The sequence below is a fragment of the Pristiophorus japonicus genome (assembly GCF_044704955.1).
Source record: "Pristiophorus japonicus isolate sPriJap1 chromosome 24 unlocalized genomic scaffold, sPriJap1.hap1 SUPER_24_unloc_1, whole genome shotgun sequence".
In the NCBI taxonomy this organism is placed as follows: Eukaryota; Metazoa; Chordata; class Chondrichthyes; family Pristiophoridae; genus Pristiophorus; species Pristiophorus japonicus.
The window spans coordinates 480806-504080 of record NW_027250648.1 but is presented as its reverse complement, the minus strand read 5'-3'; the positions used below and the strand labels follow the sequence as shown (position 1 = coordinate 504080).

Below are 23275 nucleotides of genomic sequence, written 5' to 3'. Positions count from 1 at the left end.
GGGGCAGTGGGATTAGTCTGGGATTGTTACAGGGCTATGGGAGAGAGCGGGGCAGTGGGATTAGTCTGGGATTGTTACAGGGCTATGGGAGAGAGCGGGGCAGTGGGATTAGTTTGGGGATTGATACAGGGCTATGGGAGAGAGCGGTGCAGTGGGATTAGTTTGGGATTGATACAGAGCTATGGGAGAGAGTGGGGCAGTGGGATTAGTTTGGGATTGATACAGGGCTATGGGGAGAGAGCGGTGCAGTGGGATTAGTTTGGGATTGATACAGGGCTATGGGAGAGAGCAGGGCAGTGGGATTAGTTTGGGATTGATACAGGGCTATGGGAGAGAGCAGGGCAGTGGGGTTAGTTTGGGATTGATACAGGGCTATGGGAGAGAGCAGGGCAGTGGGGTTAGTTTGGGATTGATACAGGGCTATGGGGAGAGAGCGGTGCAGTGCGATTAGTTTGGGATTGATACAGAGCTATGGGAGAGAGTGGGGCAGTGGGATTAGTTTGGGATTGATACAGGGCTATGGGGAGAGAGCGGTGCAGTGGGATTAGTTTGGGATTGATACAGGGCTATGGGAGAGAGTGGGGCAGTGGGGTTAGTTTGGGGATTTGGCAAGGCTGTAGGTGGAGGATAGTTAATGGTGCCCTTGGGTTAGGGAGGGGTGGGTCAGCGAGACCTGCCCCTCATGATCACTATCTGAGGGCCCAGCTACAAACTACAAGTGTGTTGCAGTCGGGAGGATTGGGCCAACCTGAGCTGTGGTTGAATAGTTGCTGGCAGTTCCTGTTTAGCCTCAGGAGCCACTTGGACAAGGACTGGTGGGCTGGTGCTGGCCTGGGACATGGAGAGGAACAGGTGGTGGGGAGATCGCCAATTTTATCTCTCTTCCTTTTTGTTTCGGCAGGAGAAGAGTTTCAACTGCAAGATCTGCGGCAAAAATTTTAAACGTTCGTCGACTCTGTCCACACACTTACTGATCCACTCCGACACCCGGCCTTACCCCTGCCAGTACTGCGGCAAATGCTTCCATCAGAAGTCCGACATGAAGAAACACACCTTCATCCACACAGGTACATCGATCTCCCCGGCTCACTACCCACAGTGACAGGAACTGACCCCGGCTCACTACCCACAGGGACAGAAACAGACCCCGGCTCACTACCCACAGGGACAGGAACTGACCCCGGCTCACTACCCACAGGGACAGGGACTGACCCCGGCTCACTACCCACAGGGACAGAAACAGACCCCGGCTCACTACCCACAGGGACAGGAACTGACCCCGGCTCACTACCCACAGGGACAGGAACTGACCCCGGCTCACTACCCACAGGGACAGGAACTGACCCCGGCTCACTACCCACAGGGACAGGAACTGACCCCGGCTCACTACCCACAGGTACATCGATCTCCGCGGCTCACTACCCACAGGGACAGGAACTGACCCCGGCTCACTACCCACAGGGACAGGAACTGACCCCGGCTCACTACCCACAGGGACAGGAACTGACCCCGGCTCACTACCCACAGGGACAGAAACAGACCCCGGCTCACTACCCACAGGGACAGAAACAGACCCCGGCTCACTACCCACAGGGACAGAAACAGACCCCGGCTCACTACCCACAGGGACAGGAACTGACCCCGGCTCACTACCCACAGGGACAGGAACTGACCCCGGCTCACTACCCACAGGGACAGGAACTGACCCCGGCTCACTACCCACAGGGACTGGGACTGACCCCGGCTCACTACCCACAGGGACAGGAACTGACCCCGGCTCACTACCCACAGGGACTGGGACTGACCCCGGCTCACAGCCCACAGGGACAGGAACAGATCCCGGCTCACTACTCACAGGGACTGGGACTGACCCCGGCTCACTTCCCACAGGGACAGGAACAGACCCCGGCTCACTGCTCACAGGGACTGGGACTGACCCTGGCTCACTTCCCACAGGGACAGGGACTGACCCCGGCTCACTTCCCACAGACACTGGGAGGATCCCGGCTCACTGCCCACAGACACTGGGACTGACCCCGTCTCATTTCCCACAGACACTAGGACTGACCCCGGCTCACTACCCACAGTGACAGAAACAGACCCCGGCTCACTACCCACAGGGATTGGGACTGACCCCGGTTCACTACCCACAGGGACAGGAACTGACCCCGGCTCACTACCCACAGTGACAGAAACAGACCCCGGCTCACTACCCACAGGGACAGGAACTGACCCCGGCTCACTACCCACAGGGACAGGAACTGACCCCGGCTCACTACCCACAGGAACATGAACTGACCCCGGCTCACTACCCACAGGGACATGAACTGACCCCGGCTCACTACCCACAGGGACAGGAACTGACCCCGGCTCACTACCCACAGGGACAGGAACTGACCCCGGTTCACTACCCACAGGGACAGGAACTGACCCCGGCTCACTACCCACAGGGACTGGGACTGACCCCGGCTCACTACCCACAGGGACAGGAACTGACCCCGGCTCACTACCCACAGGGACTGGGACTGACCCCGGCTCACAGCCCACAGGGACAGGAACAGATCCCGGCTCACTACTCACAGGGACTGGGACTGACCCCGGCTCACTTCCCACAGGGACAGGAACAGACTCCGGCTCACTGCTCACAGGGACTGGGACTGACCCTGGCTCACTTCCCACAGGGACAGGGACTGACCCCAGCTCACTTCCCACAGACACTGGGAGGATCCCGGCTCACTGCCCACAGACACTGGGACTGACCCCGTCTCATTTCCCACAGACACTAGGACTGACCCCGGCTCACTACCCACAGTGACAGAAACAGATCCCGGCTCACTACCCACAGGGACTGGGACTGACCCCGGCTCACTACCCACAGGGACAGGAACTGACCCCGGCTCACTACCCACAGTGACAGAAACAGACCCCGGCTCACTACCCACAGGGACAGGAACTGACCCCGGCTCACTACTCACAGGGACAGGAACTGACCCCGGCTCACTACCCACAGGGACAGGAACTGACCCCGGCTCACTACCCACAGGGACAGGAACTGACCCCGGCTCACTACCCACAGGGACAGGAACTGACCCCGGCTCACTATCCACAGGGACAGGAACTGACCCCGGCTCACTACCCACAGGGACAGGAACTGACCCCGGCTCACTACCCACAGGGACAGAAACAGACCCAGGCTCACGACCCACAGGGACAGGAACTGACCCCGGCTCACTACCCACAGGGACAGGAACAGACCCCGGCTCACTACCCACAGGGACAGGAACTGACCCCGGCTCACTACCCACAGGGACAGGAACTGACCCCAGCTCACTACCCACAGGGACAGGAACTGACCCCGGCTCACTACCCACAGGGACAGGAACTGACTCCGGCTCACTACCCACAGGGACAGGGACTGACCCCGTCTCATTTCCCACAGACACTAGGACTGACCCCGGCTCACGACCCACAGACATTTGGAATGACCCCGGCTCACTACCCACAGGGACAGGAACTGACTCCGGCTCACTACCCACAGGGACTGGGACTGACCCCGGCTCACAGCCCACAGGGACAGGAACAGACCCCGGTTCACTGCTCACAGGGACTGGGACTAACCCTGGCTCACTTCCCACAGGGACAGGGACTGACCCCGGCTCACTTCCCACAGACACTGGGAGGATCCCGGCTCACTGCCCACAGACACTGGGACTGACCCCGTCTCATTTCCCACAGACACTAGGACTGACCCCGGCTCACGACCCACAGACATTTGGAATGACCCCGGCTCACTGCCCACAGGGACAGGAACTGACCCCGGCTCACTTACCACAGACACTGGAACTGACCCCGGCTCACTTCCTACAGACACTGGGACTGATCCCGGCTCACTTCCTACAGACACTGGGACTGACCCCGGCTCACTTCCCACAGACACTGGGACTGACCCCGGCTCACTTCCCACGGACACAGGGACTGACTCCGGCTCACATCCCACAGGGACAGGACCTGACCCCGGCTCACTTCACACAGACACTGGAACTGACACCGGCTCACTTCCCACAGGAACAGGAACTGACCCCGGCTCGGTGCCCACAGGGACTGACCCCGGCTCACTACCCACAGACACTGGGACTGACCCCGGCTCACTTCCCACAGACACTGGGACTGACCCCGGCTCACTTCCGACAGACACTGGGACTGACCCCGGCTCACTTCCCACAGACACTGGGACTGACCCCGGCTCACTTCCCACAGACACTGGGACTGACACCGGCTCACTTCCCACAGACACTGGGACTGACCCCGGCTCACTTCCCACAGACACTGGGACTGACCCCGGCTCACTTCCCACAGACACTGGGACTGACACCGGCTCACTTCCCACAGACACTGGGACTGACCCCGGCTCACTTTCCACAGACACTGGGACTGACCCCGGCTCACTTCCCACAGACACTGGGACTGACCCCGGCTCACTTCCCACACGGACAGGAACTGACCCCGGCTCACTGCCCACGGACACTGGGACTGACCCTGGCTCACTTCCCACAGACTCTGGGAATGACCCCGGCTCACTTCCCACAGACAGTGGGACTGACCCCGGCTCACTTCCCACAGACAGTGGGACTGACCCCGGCTCACTTTCCACAGACAGTGGGACTGACCCCGGCTCACTTACCACAGGCAGTGGGACTGACCCCGGCTCACTTCCCACAGACAGTGTGACTGACCCCGGCTCACTTACCACAGACACTGACTGGGACTGACCCCGCCTCACTTCCCACAGGGACAGGACCTGACCCCGGCTCACTTCCCACAGGGACAGGACCTGACCCCGGCTCACTTCCCACAGACACTGGGACTGACCCCGGCTCACTTCCCACAGACACTGAGATTGAACCCGGCTCACTTCCCACAGACACTGACTGGGACTGACCCCGGCTCACTACCCACAGGGACTGGGACTGACCCCGGCTCACTACCCACAGGGACAGGAACTGACCCCGGCTCACTACCCACAGGGACTGGGACTGACCCCGGCTCACAGCCCACAGGGACAGGAACAGATCCCGGCTCACTACTCACAGGGACTGGGACTGACCCCGGCTCACTTCCCACAGGGACAGGAACAGACTCCGGCTCACTGCTCACAGGGACTGGGACTGACCCTGGCTCACTTCCCACAGGGACAGGGACTGACCCCAGCTCACTTCCCACAGACACTGGGAGGATCCCGGCTCACTGCCCACAGACACTGGGACTGACCCCGTCTCATTTCCCACAGGGACAGGAACTGACCCCGGCTCACTACCCACAGTGACAGAAACAGATCCCGGCTCACTACCCACAGGGACTGGGACTGACCCCGGCTCACTACCCACAGGGACAGGAACTGACCCCGGCTCACTACCCACAGTGACAGAAACAGACCCCGGCTCACTACCCACAGGGACAGGAACTGACCCCGGCTCACTACTCACAGGGACAGGAACTGACCCCGGCTCACTACCCACAGGGACAGGAACTGACCCCGGCTCACTACCCACAGGGACAGGAACTGACCCCGGCTCACTACCCACAGGGACAGGAACTGACCCCGGCTCACTATCCACAGGGACAGGAACTGACCCCGGCTCACTACCCACAGGGACAGGAACTGACCCCGGCTCACTACCCACAGGGACAGAAACAGACCCAGGCTCACGACCCACAGGGACAGGAACTGACCCCGGCTCACTACCCACAGGGACAGGAACAGACCCCGGCTCACTACCCACAGGGACAGGAACTGACCCCGGCTCACTACCCACAGGGACAGGAACTGACCCCAGCTCACTACCCACAGGGACAGGAACTGACCCCGGCTCACTACCCACAGGGACAGGAACTGACCCCGGCTCACTACCCACAGGGACAGGAACTGACTCCGGCTCACTACCCACAGGGACTGGGACTGACCCCAGCTCACTACCCACAGGGACAGGAACTGACTCCGGCTCACTACCCACAGGGACTGGGACTGACCCCGGCTCACAGCCCACAGGGACAGGAACAGACCCCGGTTCACTGCTCACAGGGACTGGGACTGACCCCGTCTCATTTCCCACAGACACTAGGACTGACCCCGGCTCACGACCCACAGACATTTGGAATGACCCCGGCTCACTACCCACAGGGACAGGAACTGACTCCGGCTCACTACCCACAGGGACTGGGACTGACCCCGGCTCACAGCCCACAGGGACAGGAACAGACCCCGGTTCACTGCTCACAGGGACTGGGACTAACCCTGGCTCACTTCCCACAGGGACAGGGACTGACCCCGGCTCACTTCCCACAGACACTGGGAGGATCCCGGCTCACTGCCCACAGACACTGGGACTGACCCCGTCTCATTTCCCACAGACACTGGGACTGACCTCGGCTCACTGCACACAGGGACAGGAACTGACTCCGGCTCACTTCCCACGGACACTGGGACTGACCCCGGCTCACTTCCCACAGACACTGTGACTGGCCCCGGCTCAATTCCCACAGACACTGGTACTGACCTCAGCTAACTTCCCACAGACACTGGGACTGACCCGGGCTCACTTCCCACAGGGACAGGGACTGACCCCGACTCACTTCCCACAGACACTGGGACTGACCCATGCTCACTTCCCACAGACACTGGGACTGACCCCGGCTCACTTCCCACAGACACTGGGACTGACCCCGGCTCACTTCCCACAGACACTGGGACTGACCCCGGCTCACTTCCCACAGACACTGGGACTGACCCCGGCTCACTTCCCACAGACACTGGGACTGACCCCGACTCACTGCCCACAGGGACAGGAACTGACCCAGGCTCACTGCCTACGGACACTGGGACTGACCCCGGCTCACTTCCCACGGACACTGGGACTGACCCCGGCTCACTTCCCACAGACACTGGCACTGACCCCGGCTCACTTCCCACAGACACTGGGACTGACCCCGGCTCACTTCCCACAGACACTGGGACTGACCCCGGCTCACTACCCACATACACTGGGTCTGACCCCGGCTCACTTCCCACAGACACAGGGACTGACCCCGGCTCACTTCCCACAGGGACAGGAACTGACCCCGGCTCACTGCCCACAGGGACAGGAACTGACCCCGGCTCACTGCCCACGGACACTGAGACTGACCCCGGCTCACTTCCCACAGGGACAGGAACTGACCCCGGCTCACTGCCCATGGACACTGGGACTGACCCCGGCTCACTTCCCACAGACACTGGGACTGACCACGGCTCACTACCCACAGACACTGGGACTGACCCCGCCTCACTTCCCACAGACACTGGGCCTGACCCCGGCTCACTTCCCACAAACACTGGGACTGAACCCGGCTCACTACCCACAGGGACTGGGACTGACCCCGGCTCACTTCCCACAGACACTGCGACTGACCCCGGCTCACTAACCACGGACACTGGGACTGACCCCGGCTCACTGCCCACGGACACTGGGACTGACCCCGGCTAACTTCCCACAGACACTGGGACTGACCCCGGCTCACTTCCCACAGACACTGGGACTGACCCCGACTCACTTCCCACAGACACTGGGACTGACCCCGGCTCACTTCCCACAGACACTGGGACTGACCCCGGCTCACTTCCCACAGACACTGGGACTGACCCCGGCTCACTTCCCACAGACACTGGGACTGACCCCGGCTTACTTCCCACAGACACTGGGACTGACCCCGGCTCACTTCCCACAGAGACTGGGACTGACCCCGGCTCACTTCCCACAGACACTGGGACTGACCCCGGCTCACTTCCCACAGACACTGGGACTGACCCCGGCTCACTTCCCACAGACACTGGGACTGACCCCGGCTCACTTCCCACAGACACTGGGACTGACCCCGGCTCACTACCCACAGGGACAGGACCTGACCCCGGCTCACTACCCACAGGGACAGGGACTGACCCCAGCTCACTTCCTACAGGGACAGGAACTGACCCTGGCTCACTTCCCACAGACAGTGGTACTGACCCCGGCTCACTTCCCACAGATACTGGGACTGACCCCGGCTCACTTACCACAGACAGTGGGACTGACCCCAGCTCACTTCCCACAGACACTGGGCCTGACCCCGGCTCACTTCCCACAAACACTGGGACTGAACCCGGCTCACTACCCACAGGGACTGGGACTGACCCCGGCTCACTTCCCACAGACACTGCGACTGACCCCGGCTCACTAACCACGGACACTGGGACTGACCCCGGCTCACTGCCCACGGACACTGGGACTGACCCCGGCTCACTTCCCACAGACACTGGGACTGACCCCGGCTCACTTCCCACAGACACTGTGACTGACCCCGGCTCACTACCCACAGGGACAGGACCTGACCCCGGCTCACTACCCACAGGGACAGGGACTGACCCCGGCTCACTACCCACAGAGACAGGGACTGACCCCAGCTCACTTCCTACAGGGACAGGAACTGACCCCGGCTCACTTCCCACAGACAGTGGTACTGACCCCGGCTCACTTCCCACAGATACTGGGACTGACCCCGGCTCACTTACCACAGACAGTGGGACTGACCCCAGCTCACTTCCCACAGACACTGGGCCTGACCCCGGCTCACTTCCCACAAACACTGGGACTTAACCCGGCTCACTACCCACAGGGACTGGGACTGACCCCGGCTCACTTCCCACAGACACTGCGACTGACCCCGGCTCACTAACCACGGACACTGGGACTGACCCCGGCTCACTGCCCACGGACACTGGGACTGACCCCGGCTCACTTCCCACAGACACTGGGACTGACCCCGGCTCACTTCCCACAGACACTGGGACTGACCCCGACTCACTTCCCACAGACACTGGGACTGACCCCGGCTCACTTCCCACAGACACTGGGACTGACCCCGGCTCACTTCTCACAGACACTGGGACTGACCCCGGCTCACTTCCCACAGGGACAGGACCTGACCCCGGCTCACTTCCCACAGACACTGGACTGACCCCGGCTCACTTCCCACAGACACTGGGACTGACCCCGGCTCACTTCCCACAGACACTGGGACTGACCCCGGCTCACTTCCCACAGACACTGGGACTGACCCCGGCTCACTTCCCACAGACACTGGGACTGACCCCGGCTCACTTCCCACAGACACTGGGACTGACCCCGGCTCACTACCCACAGGGACAGGACCTGACCCCGGCTCACTACCCACAGGGACAGGGACTGACCCCGGCTCACTACCCACAGAGACAGGGACTGACCCCAGCTCACTTCCTACAGGGACAGGAACTGACCCCGGCTCACTTCCCACAGACAGTGGTACTGACCCCGGCTCACTTCCCACAGATACTGGGGCTGACCCTGGCTCACTTACCACAGACAGTGGGACTGACCCCAGCTCACTTCCCACAGACACTGGGACTGACCCCGGCTCACTTCCCACAGACACTGGGACTGACCCCGGCGCACTTCCCACAGGGACAGGGACTGACCCCGGCTCACTACCCACAGGGACAGGAACTGACCGCGGCTCACTTCCCACAAGGACAGGAACTGACCCCGGCTCACTTCCCACAGACTCTGGGACTGACCCCAACTCACTGCCCAAAGGGACTGACCCCGGCTCACTTCCCACAGACACTGGGACTGACCCCGGCTCACTTCCCACAGACACAGGGACTGACCCAGGCTCACTTCCCACAGACACTGGGACTGACCCCGGCTCACTTCCCACAGACACTGGGACTGCCCCGGCACACTTTCCACAGACACTGACTGGGACTGACCCCGGCTCACTTCCCACAGGCACAGGACCTGACCCCGGCTCACTTCCCACAGACACTGGGACTGACCCCGGCTCACTTCCCACAGACACTGGGACTGACACCGGCTCACTTCCCACAGACACTGGGACTGACCCCGGCTCACTTCCCACAGACACTGGGACTGACCCCGGCTCACTTCCCACAGACACTGGGACTGACCCCGGCTCACTTCCCACAGACACTGGGACTGACCCCGGCTCACTACCCACGGGGACAGGAACTGACCCCGGCTCACTACCCACAGGGACAGGGACTGACCCCGGCTCACTACCCACAGGGACAGGGACTGACCCCAGCTCACTTCCTACATGGACAGGAACTGACCCTGGCTCACTGCCCACGGACACTGGAACTGACCCCGGCTCACTTCCCTCCGACTCTGGGATTGACCCCGGCTCACTTCCCACAGACAGTGGTACTGACCCCGGCTCACTTCCCACAGACAGTGGTACTGACCCCGGCTCACTTACCACACACAGTGGGACTGACCCCAGCTCACTTCCCACAGACACTGGGACTGACCCCGGCTCACTTCCCACAGGGACAGGAACTGACCCCGGCTCACTTCCCACAGACTCTGGGACTGACCCCAACTCACTGCCCAAAGGGACTGACCCCGGCTCACTTCCCACAGACACTGGGACTGACCCCGGCTCACTTCCCACAGCCACAGGAACTGACCCAGGCTCACTTCCCACAGACACTGGGACTGACCCCGGCTCACTTCCCATAGACACTGGGACTGCCCCGGCACACTTCCCACAGACACTGACTGGGACTGACCCCAGCTCACTTCCCACAGGCACAGTTCCTGACCCCGGCTCACTTCCCACAGGGACAGGACCTGACCCCTGCTCACTTCCCACGGGGACAGGACCTGACCCCTGCTCACTTCCCACAGGTACAGGGACTGACCCCGGCTCACTACCCACAGGGACAGGGACTGACCCCAGCTCACTTCCTGCAGGGACAGGAACTGACCCCGGCTCACTGCCCACGGACACTGGGACTGACCCCGGCTCACTTCCCACAGACTCTGGGACTGACACCGGCTCACTACCCACAGATTCTGGGACTGACACCGGCTCACTACCCACAGACAGTGGTACTGTCCCCGGCTCACTTCCCACAGACAGTGGTACTGACCCCGGCTCACTTCCCACAGACAGTGGTACTGACCCCGGCTCACTTCCCACAGACAGTGGGACTGACCCCGGCTCACTTCCCACAGATAGTGGGACTGACCCCAGCTCACTTACCACAGACACTGGGACTGACCTCGGCTCACTACCCACAGGGACAGGAACTGACCCCGGCTCACTTCCCACAGGGACAGGAACTGATCCGGGTTCACTGCCCACGGACACTGGGACTGACCCCGGCTCACTTCGCACAGACTCTGGGACTGACCCCAACTCGCTGCCCAAAGAGACTGACCCCGACATACTACCCACAGACACTGGGACTGACCCCGGCTCACTTCCCACAGACACAGGGACTGACCCAGGCTCACTTCCCACAGACACTGACTGGGACTGACCCCGGCTCACTGCCCACAGGGACAGGAACTGACCCCGGCTCACTGCCGTCAGACACAGGGACTGACCCCGGCTCACTTCCCACAGGGACAGGAACTGACTCCAGCTCACTTCCCACAGACATTGGGACTGACCCCGGCTCACTTCCCACAGGGACAGGGACTGACCCTGGCTCACTTCCCACAGACACTGGTACTGACCCCGGCTCACTTCCCACAGACACTGGGACTGACCGCGACTCACTGCCCACAGGGACAGGAACTGACCCCGGCTCACTGCCCACGGACACTGGGACTGACCCCGGTTCACTTCCCACAGACACTGTGACTGACCCCGGCTCACTTGCCACAGGGACAGGGACTGACCCCGGCTCACTGCCCACAGGGACTGACCCCGGCTCACTTCCCACAGGGACAGGACCTGACCCCAGCTCACTGCCCATAGGGACTGACACCGGCTCACTGCCCACAGGGACTGACCCCGGCTCACTTCCCACAGGGACAGGACCTGACCCCGGCTCACTTCCAAAAGGGACAGGGTCTGACCCCGGCTCACTACCGACGGACACTGGGACTGACCCCGGCTCACTTCCCACAGACACTGGGACTGACCCCGGCTCACTTCCCACAGGGACAGGAACTGACCCCGGCTCACTTTCCACGGTCACTGGGACTGACACCGGCTCACTTCCCACAGGGACAGGACCTGAACCCGGCTCACCTCCCACAAACACTGGAACTGAACCCGGCTCACTACCCACAGGGACTGGGACTGACCCCAGCACACTTCCCACAAACACTGGGACTGACCCCGGCTCACTACCCACAGACACTGGGACTGACCCCGGCTCACTTCCCACAGACACTGTGACTGACCCCGGCTCACTTCCCACAGGGACTGAACCTGGTTCACTGCCCACAGGGACTGACACCGGCTCACTTCCCACAGGGACAGGACCTGACCCCAGCTCACTGCCCACAGGGACTGAACCCGGCTCTCTGCCCAAAGGGACTGACCCCGGCTCACTTCCCACAGACACAGGGACTGACCCCGGCTCACTACCCACAGACAGTGGTACTGACCCCGGCTCACTTCCCACAGACAGTGGTACTGACCCCGGCTCACTTCCCACAGACAGTGGTACTGACCCCGGCTCACTTCCCACAGACAGTGGTACTGACCCCGGCTCACTTCCCACAGACAGTGGTACTGACCCCGGCTCATTTCCCACAGACAGTGGTACTGACCCCGGCTCACTTCCCACAGACAGTGGTACTGACCCCAGCTCACTTACCACAGACACTGGGACTGACCTCGGCTCAGTTCCCACAGGGACAGGACCTGACCCCGGCGCACTTCCCACGGACACTGGGACTGACCCCGGCTCACTTCGCACAGACTCTGGGACTGACCCCAACTCGCTGCCCAAAGGGACTGACCCCGACTTACTACCCACAGACACTGGGACTGACCGCGGCTCACTTCCCACAGACACAGGGACTGACCCAGGCTCACTTCCCACAGACACTGGGACTGACCCCGGCTCACTTCCCACAGACACTGGGACTGACCCCGGCTCACTGCCGTCAGACACAGACTGGGACTGACCCCGGCTCACTTCCCACAGGGACAGGACCTGACCCAGCTCACTTCCCACAAACGCTGGAACTGAACCTGGCTCACTACCCACAGGGACTGGGACTGACCCCAGCTCACTTCCCACAGACACTGGGACTGACCCCGGCTCACTACCCACAGACACTGGGACTGACCCCGGCTCACTTCCCACAGACACAGGGACTGACCCCGGCTCACTTCCCACAGACACTGGTACTGACCCTGGCTCACTGCCCACGGACACTGGGACTGACCCCGGCTCACTTCCCACAGACACTGGGACTGACCCCGGCTCACTTCCCACAGACACTGGGACTGACCCCGGCTCACTTCCCACAGACACTGGGACTGACCCCGGCTCACTTCCCACAGACACTGGGACTGACCCCGACTCACTGCCCACAGTGACAGGAACTGACCCCGGCTCACTGCCCACGGACACTGGGACTGACCCCGGCTCACTTCCCACAGGGACAGGAACTGACCCCGGCTCACTGCCCATGGACACTGGGACTGACCCTGGCTCACTTCCCACAGACACTGGGACTGACCCCGGCTCACTTCCCACAGACACTGGGCCTGACCCCGGCTCACTTCCCACAGACACTGGGCCTTACCCCGGCTCACTTCCCACAGACTATGACTGACCCCGGCTCATTTCCCACAGACATTGTGACTGACCCCAGCTCACTTCCCACAGACACTGTGACTGACCCCAGCTCACTTCCCACAGACACTGGGACTGACCCCGGCTCACTACCCACAGACACTGGGACTGACCCCGGCTCACTTCCCACAGACACAGGGACTGACCCCGGCTCACTTCCCACAGACACTGGTACTGACCCCGGCTCACTTCCCACAGACACTGTGACTGACCCCGGCTCACTTCCTACAGACACTGGGACTGACCCCAGCTCACTTCCCACAGACACAGGGACTGACCCCGGCTCACTTCCCACAGGGACAGGGACTGACCCCGGCTCAATGCCCACAGGGACTGACCCAGGCTCACTGCCCACAGGAACTGACCCCGGCTCACTTCCCACAGGGACAGGGTCTGACCCCGGCTCACTTCCCACAGGGACAGGGACTGAACCCGGCTCACTTCTCACAAATACTGGAACTGAACCCGGCTCACTGCCCACAGGGACTGGGACTGACCCCGGCTCACTTCCCACAGACACTGGGACTGACCCCGGCTCACTACCCACAGACACTGGGACTGACCCCGGCTCACTTCCCACAGACACAAGGACTGACCCCGTCTCACTTCCCACAGACACTGGGACTGACCCCGACTCACTGCCCACAGGGACAGGAACTGACGCTGGCTCACTGCCCACGGACACTGGGACTGACCCCGGCTCACTTCCCACAGACACTGGGACTGACCCAGGCTCACTTCCCACAGACACTGGGACTGACCCCGGCTCACTGCCGTCAGACACAGACTGGGACTGACCCCGGCTCACTTCCCACAGGGACAGGACCTGACCCCGGCTCACTTCCCACAAACGCTGGAACTGGACCTGGCTCACTACCCACAGGGACTGGGACTGACCCCAGTTCACTTCCCACAGACACTGGGACTGACCCCGGCTCACTACCCACAGACACTGGGACTGACCCCGGCTCACTTCCCACAGACACAGGGACTGACCCCGGCTCACTTCCCATAGACACTGGTACTGACCCCGGCTCACTTCCCACAGACACTGTGACTGACCCCGGCTCACTTCCCACAGCGACAGGGACTGACCCCGGCTCACTGCCCACAGGGACTGACCCCGGCTCACTGCCCACAGGAACTGACCCCGGCTCACTTCCCACAGAGACAGGGTCTGACCTCGGCTCACTTCCCACAGGGACAGGGACTGAACCCGGCTCACTTCCCACAAACACTGGAACTGAACCCGGCTCACCTCCCACAGGTACTGGGACTGACCCCGGCTCACGACCCACAGACACTGGGACTGACCCCGGCTCACTACCCACAGACACTGGGACTGACCCCGGCTCACTTCCCACAGACACTGGGACTGATCTCGACTCACTGCCCACAGGGACAGGAACTGACCCTGGCTCACTGCCCACGGACACTGGGACTGACCCCGGCTCACTTCCCACAGACACTGGGACTGAGCCTGGCTCACTTCCCACAGACACTGGGACTGACCCCGGCTCACTTCCCACAGACACTGGGACTGACCCCGGCTCACTTCCCACAGACACTGGAACTGACCCCGAATCACTGCCCACAGTGACAGGAACTGACCCTGGCTCACTGCCCACGGACACTGGGACTGACCCCGGCTCACTTCCCACAGGGACAGGAACTGACCCCGGCTCACTGCCCATGGACACTGGGACTGACCCTGGCTCACTTCCCACAGACACTGGGACTGACCCCGGCTCACTTCCCACAGACACTGGGCCTGACCCCGGCTCACTTCCCACAGACACTGGGCCTGACCCCGGCTCACTTCCCACAGACACTGTGACTGACCCCGGCTCACTTCCCACAGACACTGGGACTGACTCCGGCTCACTTCCCACAGACACTGTGACTGACCCCGGCTCACTTCCCACAGACACTGGGACTGACCCCGGCTCACTTCCCACAGACACAGGGACTGACCCCGGCTCACTTCCCACAGGGACAGGGACTGACCCCGGCTCACTGCCCACAGGGACTGACCCCGGCTCACTGCCCACAGGAACTGACCCCGGCTCACTTCCCACAGGGACAGGGTCTGACCCCGGCTCACTTCCCACAGGGACAGGGACTGAACCCGGCTCACTTCCCACAAACACTGGAACTGAACCCGGCTCACTGCCCACAGGGACTGGGACTGACCCCGGCTCACTACCCACAGACACTGGGACTGACCGCGGCTCACTACCCACAGAAACTGGGACTGACCCCGGCTCACTTCCCACAGACACAGGGACTGAGCCCGGCTCACTTCCCACAGACACTGGGACTGACCCCGACTCACTGCCCACAGGGACAGGAACTGACCCTGGCTCACTGCCCACGGACACTGGGACTGACCCCGGCTCACTTCCCACAGACACTGGGACTGACCCCGGCTCACTTCCCACAGACACTGGGACTGACCCCGGCTCACTTCCCACAGACACTGGGACTGACCCCGGCTCACTTCCCACAGACACTGGGACTGACCCCGGCTCATTTCCCACAGACACTGGGACTGACTCCGGCTCACTTCCCACAGACACTGGGACTGACCCCGGCTCACTTCCCACAGACACTGGGACTGACCCCGGCTCACTACCCACAGACACTGGGTCTGACCCCGGCTCACTTTCCCACAGACACTGGGACTGACCCAGGCTCACTTCCCACAGACACTGGGACTGACTCCGGCTCACTGCCCACAGTGACAGGAACTGACCCCGGCTCACTGCCCACGGACACTGGGACTGACCCCGGCTCACTTCCCACAGACACTGTGACTGACCCTGGCTCACTTCCCACAGACACTGGTACTGACCACAGCTCACTTCACACAGACACTGGGACTGACCCGGGCTCACTTCCCACAGGGACAGGGACTGACCCCGGCTCGCTGCCCACAGAGACTGACCCCGGCTCACTGCCCACAGGGACAGGACCTGACCCCGGCTCACTTCCCACAGGGAAAGTGTCAGAACCCGGCTCACTTCCCACCGTGACAGGAACTGACCACGGCTCACTTCCCACGGTCACTGGGACTGACCACGGCTCACTTCCCACGGGGACAGGGACTGAACCCGGCTCACTTCCAACAGACACTGGGACTGACCACGGCTCACTACCCACAGACACTGGGACTGACCCCGGCTCACTTCCCACAGACACAGGGACTGACCCCGGCTCACTTCCCACAGACACTGGGACTGACCCCGACTCACTGCCCACAGGGACAGGAACTGACCCCGGCTCACTGCCCACGGACACTGGGACTGACCACGGCTCACTTCCCACAGACACTGTGACTGACCCCGGCTCACTTCCCACGGGCACTGGGACTGGCCCCGGCTCACTGCCCACAGGGACAGTAACTGACTCCGGCTCACTTCCCACAGACACTGGGACTGACCCCGGCTCACTTCCCACAGACATTGTGACTGACCCCGGCTCACTTCCCACAGACGCTGGTACTGACCCCAGCTCACATCCCACAGACACTGGGACTGACCCGGGCTCACTTCCCACAGGGACAGGGACTGACCCCGGCTCACTGCCCACAGGGACTGAACCCGGCTCACTTCCCACAGGGACTGACCCCAGCTCACTTCCAACAGGGACAGGACCTGACCCCAGCTCACTGCCCACAGGGACTTACCCCGGCTCACTGCCCACAGGGACTGACCCCAGCTCACTTCCCACAGGGACAGGACCTGACCCCGGCTCAGTTCCCAAAGGGAAAGTGTCTGACCCCGGCTCACTACCCACGGACACTGGGACTGACCCCGGCTCACTTCCCACAGACACTGGGACTGACCCCGGCTCACTTCCCACAGGGACAGGGACTGAACCCGGCTCACTTCCCACGGACACTGGGACTGATCCCGGCTCACTTCCCACAGGGACAGGACCTGACCCCGGCTCACTTCCCACAAACACTGGAACTGAACCCGGCTCACTACCCACAGGGACTGGGACTGACCCCAGCTCACTTCCCACAGACACTGGGACTGACCCCGGCTCACTTCCCACAGACACTGGGACTGACCCCGGCTCACTTCCCACAGACACTGGAACTGACCCCGAATCACTGCCCACAGTGACAGGAACTGACCCTGGCTCACTGCCCACGGACACTGGGACTGACCCCGGCTCACTTCCCACAGGGACAGGAACTGACCCCGGCTCACTGCCCATGGACACTGGGACTGACCCTGGCTCACTTCCCACAGACACTGGGACTGACCCCGGCTCACCTCCCACAGACACTGGGCCTGACCCCGGCTCACGTCCCACAGACACTGGGCCTGACCCCGGCTCACTTCCCACAGACACTGTGACTGACCCCGGCTCACTTCCCACAGACATTGTGACTGACCCCAGCTCACTTCCCACAGACACTGTGACTGACCCCAGCTCACTTCCCACAGACACTGGGACTGACTCCGGCTCACTTCCCACAGACACTGTGACTGACCCCGGCTCACTTCCCACAGACACTGGGACTGACCCCGGCTCACTTCCCACAGACACTGGGACTGACCCCGGCTCACTTCCCACAGACACAGGGACTGACCCCGGCTCACTTCCCACAGGGACAGGGACTGACCCCGGCTCACTGCCCACAGGGACTGACCCCGGCTCACTGCCCACAGGAACTGACCCCGGCTCACTTCCCACAGGGACAGGGTCTGACCCCGGCTCACTTCCCACAGGGACAGGGACTGAACCCGGCTCACTTCCCACAAACACTGGAACTGAACCCGGCTCACTGCCCACAGACACAGGGACTGAGCCCGGCTCACTTCCCACAGACACTGGGACTGACCCCGACTCACTGCCCACAGGGACAGGAACTGACCCTGGCTCACTGCCCACGGACACTGGGACTGACCCCGGCTCACTTCCCACAGACACTGGGACTGACCCCGGCTCACTTCCCACAGACACTGTGACTGACCCCGGCTTACTTCCCACGGGCACTGGGACTGGCCCCGGCTCACTGCCCACAGGGACAGGAACTGACTCCGGCTCACTTCCCACAGACACTGGGACTGACCCCGGCTCACTTCCCACAGACATTGTGACTGACCCCGGCTCACTTCCCACAGACGCTGGTACTGACCCCAGCTCACATCCCACAGACACTGGGACTGACCCGGGCTCACTTCCCACAGGGACAGGGACTGACCCCGGCTCACTGCCCACAGGGACTGAACCCGGCTCACTTCCCACAGGGACTGACCCCAGCTCACTTCCAACAGGGACAGGACCTGACCCCAGCTCACTGCCCACAGGGACTGACCCCGGCTCACTGCCCACAGGGACTGACCCCAGCTCACTTCCCACAGGGACAGGACCTGACCCCGGCTCAGTTCCCAAAGGGACAGTGTCTGACCCCGGCTCACTACCCACGGACACTGGGTCTGACCCCGGCTCACTTCCCACAGACACTGGGACTGACCCCGGCTCACTTCCCACAGGGACAGGGACTGAACCCGGCTTACTTCCCACGGACACTGGGACTGATCCCGGCTCACTTCCCACAGGGACAGGACCTGACCCCGGCTCACTTCCCACAAACACTGGAACTGAACCCGGCTCACTACCCACAGGGACTGAGACTGACCCCAGCTCACTTCCCACAGACACTGGGACTGACCCCGGCTCACTTCCCACAGACACTGGGACTGACCCCGGCTCACTTCCCACAGACACTGGAACTGACCCCGAATCACTGCCCACAGTGACAGGAACTGACCCTGGCTCACTGCCCACGGACACTGGGACTGACCCCGGCTCACTTCCCACAGGGACAGGAACTGACCCCGGCTCACTGCCCATGGACACTGGGACTGACCCTGGCTCACTTCCCACAGACACTGGGACTGACCCCGGCTCACTTCCCACAGACACTGGGCCTGACCCCGGCTCACTTCCCACAGACACTGGGCCTGACCCCGGCTCACTTCCCACAGACACTGTGACTGACCCCGGCTCACTTCCCACAGACATTGTGACTGACCCCAGCTCACTTCCCACAGACACTGTGACTGACCCCAGCTCACTTCCCACAGACACTGGGACTGACTCCGGCTCACTTCCCACAGAATTAACTGTGCAAATAGATGTTAACAAATATGATGTGATTGGGATTACGGAGACGTGGCTCCAGGATGAGCAGGGCTGGGAACTCAACATCCAGGGGTATTCAACATTCAGGAAGGATAGAATAAAAGGAAAAGGAGGTGGGGTAGCATTGCTGGTTAAGGAGGAGATTAAGGCAATAGTTAGGAAGGACATTAGCTTGGATGATGTGGAATCTATATGGGTAGAGCTGCAGAACACCAAAGGGCAAAAAACGTTAGTGGGAGTTGTGTACAGACCTCCAAACAGTAGTAGTGATGTTGGGGAGGGCATCAAACAGGAAATTAGGGGTGCATGCAATAAAGGTGCAGCAGTTATAATGGGTGACTTTAATATGCACATAGATTGGGCTAACCAAACTGGAAGCAATACGGTGGAGGAGGATTTTCTGGAGTGCATAAGGGATGGTTTTTTAGACCAATATGTCGAGGAACCAACTAGGCGGGAGGCCATCTTAGACTGGGTGTTATGTAATGAGAAAGGATTAATTAGCAATCTCGTTGTGCGAGGCCCCTTGGGGAAGAGTGACCATAATATGGTGGAATTCTGCATTAGGATGGAGAATGAAACAGTTAATTCAGAGACCATGGTCCAGAACTTAAAGAAGGCTAACTTTGAAGGTATGAGGCGTGAATTGGCTGAGATGGATTGGCGAATGATACTTAAGGGGTTGACTGTGGATGGGCAATGGCAGACATTTAGAGACCGCATGGATGAACTACAACAATTGTACATTCCTGTCTGGCATAGAAATAAAAAAGGGAAGGTGGCTCAACCGTGGCTATCAAGGGAAATCAGGGATAGTATTAAAGCCAAGGAAGTGGCATACAAATTGGCCAGAAATAGCAGCGAACCTGGGGACTGGGAGAAATTTAGAACTCAGCAGAGGAGGACAAAGGGTTTGATTAGGGCAGGGAAAATGGAGTATGAGAAGAAGCTTGCAGGGAACATTAAGACGGATTGCAAAAGTTTCTATAGATATGTAAAGAGAAAAAGGTTAGTAAAGACAAACGTAAGTCCCCTGCAGTCAGAATCAGGGGAAGTCATAACGGGGAACAAAGAAATGGCGGACCAATTGAACAAGTACTTTGGTTCGGTATTCACGAAGGAGGACACGAACAACCTTCCGGTTATAAAAGGGGTCGGGGGGTCTAGTAAGGAGGAGGAACTGAGGGAAATCCTTATTAGCTGGGAAATTGTGTTGGGGAAATTGATGGGATTGAAGGCCGATAAATCCCCAGGGCCTGATGGACTGCATCCCAGAGTACTTAAGGAGGTGGCCTTGGAAATAGTGGATGCGTTGACAGTCATTTTCCAACATTCCATTGACTCTGGATCAGTTCCTATGGAGTGGAGGGTAGCCAATGTAACCCCACTTTTTAAAAAAGGAGGGAGAGAGAAAACAGGGAATTATAGACCGGTCAGCCTGACATCGGTAGTGGGTAAAATGATGGAATCAATTATTAAGGATGTCATAGCAGTGCATTTGGAAAGAGGTGACATGATAGGTCCAAGTCAGCATGGATTTGTGAAAGGGAAATCATGCTTGACAAATCTTCTGGAATTTTTTGAGGATGTTTCCAGCAGAGTGGATAAGGGAGAACCAGTTGATGTGGTATATTTGGACTTTCAGAAGGCGTTCGACAAGGTCCCACACAAGAGATTGATGTGCAAAGTTAGAGCACATGGGATTGGGGGTAGTGTACTGACATGGATTGAGAACTGGTTGTCAGACAGGAAGCAAAGAGTAGGAGTAAATGGGTACTTTTCAGAATGGCAGGCAGTGACTAGTGGGGTACCGCAAGGTTCTGTGCTGGGGCCCCAGCTGTTTACACTGTACATTAATGATTTAGATGAGGGGATTAAATGTAGTATCTCCAAATTTGCGGATGACACTAAGTTGGGTGGCAGTGTGAGCTGCGAGGAGGATGCTGTGAGGCTGCAGAGCGACTTGGATAGGTTAGGTGAGTGGGCAAATGCATGGCAGATGAAGTATAATGTGGATAAATGTGAGGTTATCCACTTTGGTGGTAAAAACAGAGAGACAGACTATTATCTGAATGGTGACAGATTAGGAAAAGGGGAGGTGCAAAGAGACCTGGGTGTCATGGTACATCAGTCATTGAAGGTTGGCATGCAGGTGCAGCAGGCGGTTAAGAAAGCAAATGGCATGTTGGCCTTCATAGCAAGGGGATTTGAGTACAGGGGCAGGGAGGTGTTGCTACAGTTGTACAGGGCATTGGTGAGGCCACACCTGGAGTATTGTGTACAGTTTTGGTCTCCTAACCTGAGGAAGGACATTCTTGCTATTGAGGGAGTGCAGCGAAGGTTCACCAGACTGATTCCCGGGATGGTGGGACTGACCTATCAAGAAAGACTGGATCAACTGGGCTTGTATTCACTGGAGTTCAGAAGAATGAGAGGGGACCTCACAGAAACATATAAAATTCTAACGGGGTTAGACAGGTTAGATGCAGGAAGAATGTTCCCAATGTTGGGGAAGTCCAGAACCAGGGGTCACAGTCTAAGGATAAGGGGTAAGCCATTTAGGACCGAGATGCGGAGGAACTTCTTCACCCAGAGAGTGGTGAACCTGTGGAATTCTCTACCACAGAAAGTTGTTGAGGCCAATTCACTAAATATATTCAAAAAGGAGTTAGATGAAGTCCTTACTGCTAGGGGGATCAAGGGGTATGGCGAGAAAGCAGGAATGGGGTACTGAAGTTGCATGTTCAGCCATGAACTCATTGAATGGCGGTGCAGGCTAGAAGGGCCGAATGGCCTACTCCTGCACCTATTTTCTATGTTTCTATGTTTCTATGTGACTGACCCCGGCTCACTTCCCACAGACACTGGGACTGACCCCGGCTCACTTCCCACAGACACTGGGACTGACCCCGGCTCACTTCCCACAGACACAGGGACTGACCCCGGCTCACTTCCCACAGGGACAGGGACTGATCCCGGCTCACTGCCCACAGGGACTGACGCCGGCTCACTGCCCACAGGAACTGACCCCGGCTTACTTCCCACAGGGACAGGGTCTGACCCCGGCTCACTTCCCACAGGGACAGGGACTGAACCCGGCTCACTTCCCACAAACACTGGAACTGAACCCGGCTCACTGCCCACAGGGACTGGGACTGACCCCGGCTCACTACCCACAGACACTGGGACTGACCCCGGCTCACTACCCACAGGGACAGGACCTGACCCCGGCTCACTACCCACAGGGACAGGGACTGACCCCGGCTCACTACCCACAGAGACAGGGACTGACCCCAGCTCACTTCCTACAGGGACAGGAACTGACCCCGGCTCACTTCCCACAGACAGTGGTACTGACCCCGGCTCACTTCCCACAGATACTGGGACTGACCCCGGCTCACTTACCACAGACAGTGGGACTGACCCCAGCTC

The 23275-nt window shown here is 60.2% G+C and overlaps 1 protein-coding gene across 1 annotated transcript in view; it reads left to right on the top strand.

Moving 5' to 3' along the window:
• Positions 1 to 23275, top strand: part of LOC139241172 (zinc finger protein Gfi-1-like) — a 115160-nt gene that overhangs the window by 7177 nt on the left and 84708 nt on the right. The window contains exon 4 of the mRNA XM_070869830.1: positions 908 to 1067. Coding sequence (XP_070725931.1) covers positions 908 to 1067 — 160 coding nt within the window. The remainder of the gene's footprint in view (positions 1 to 907; positions 1068 to 23275) is intronic.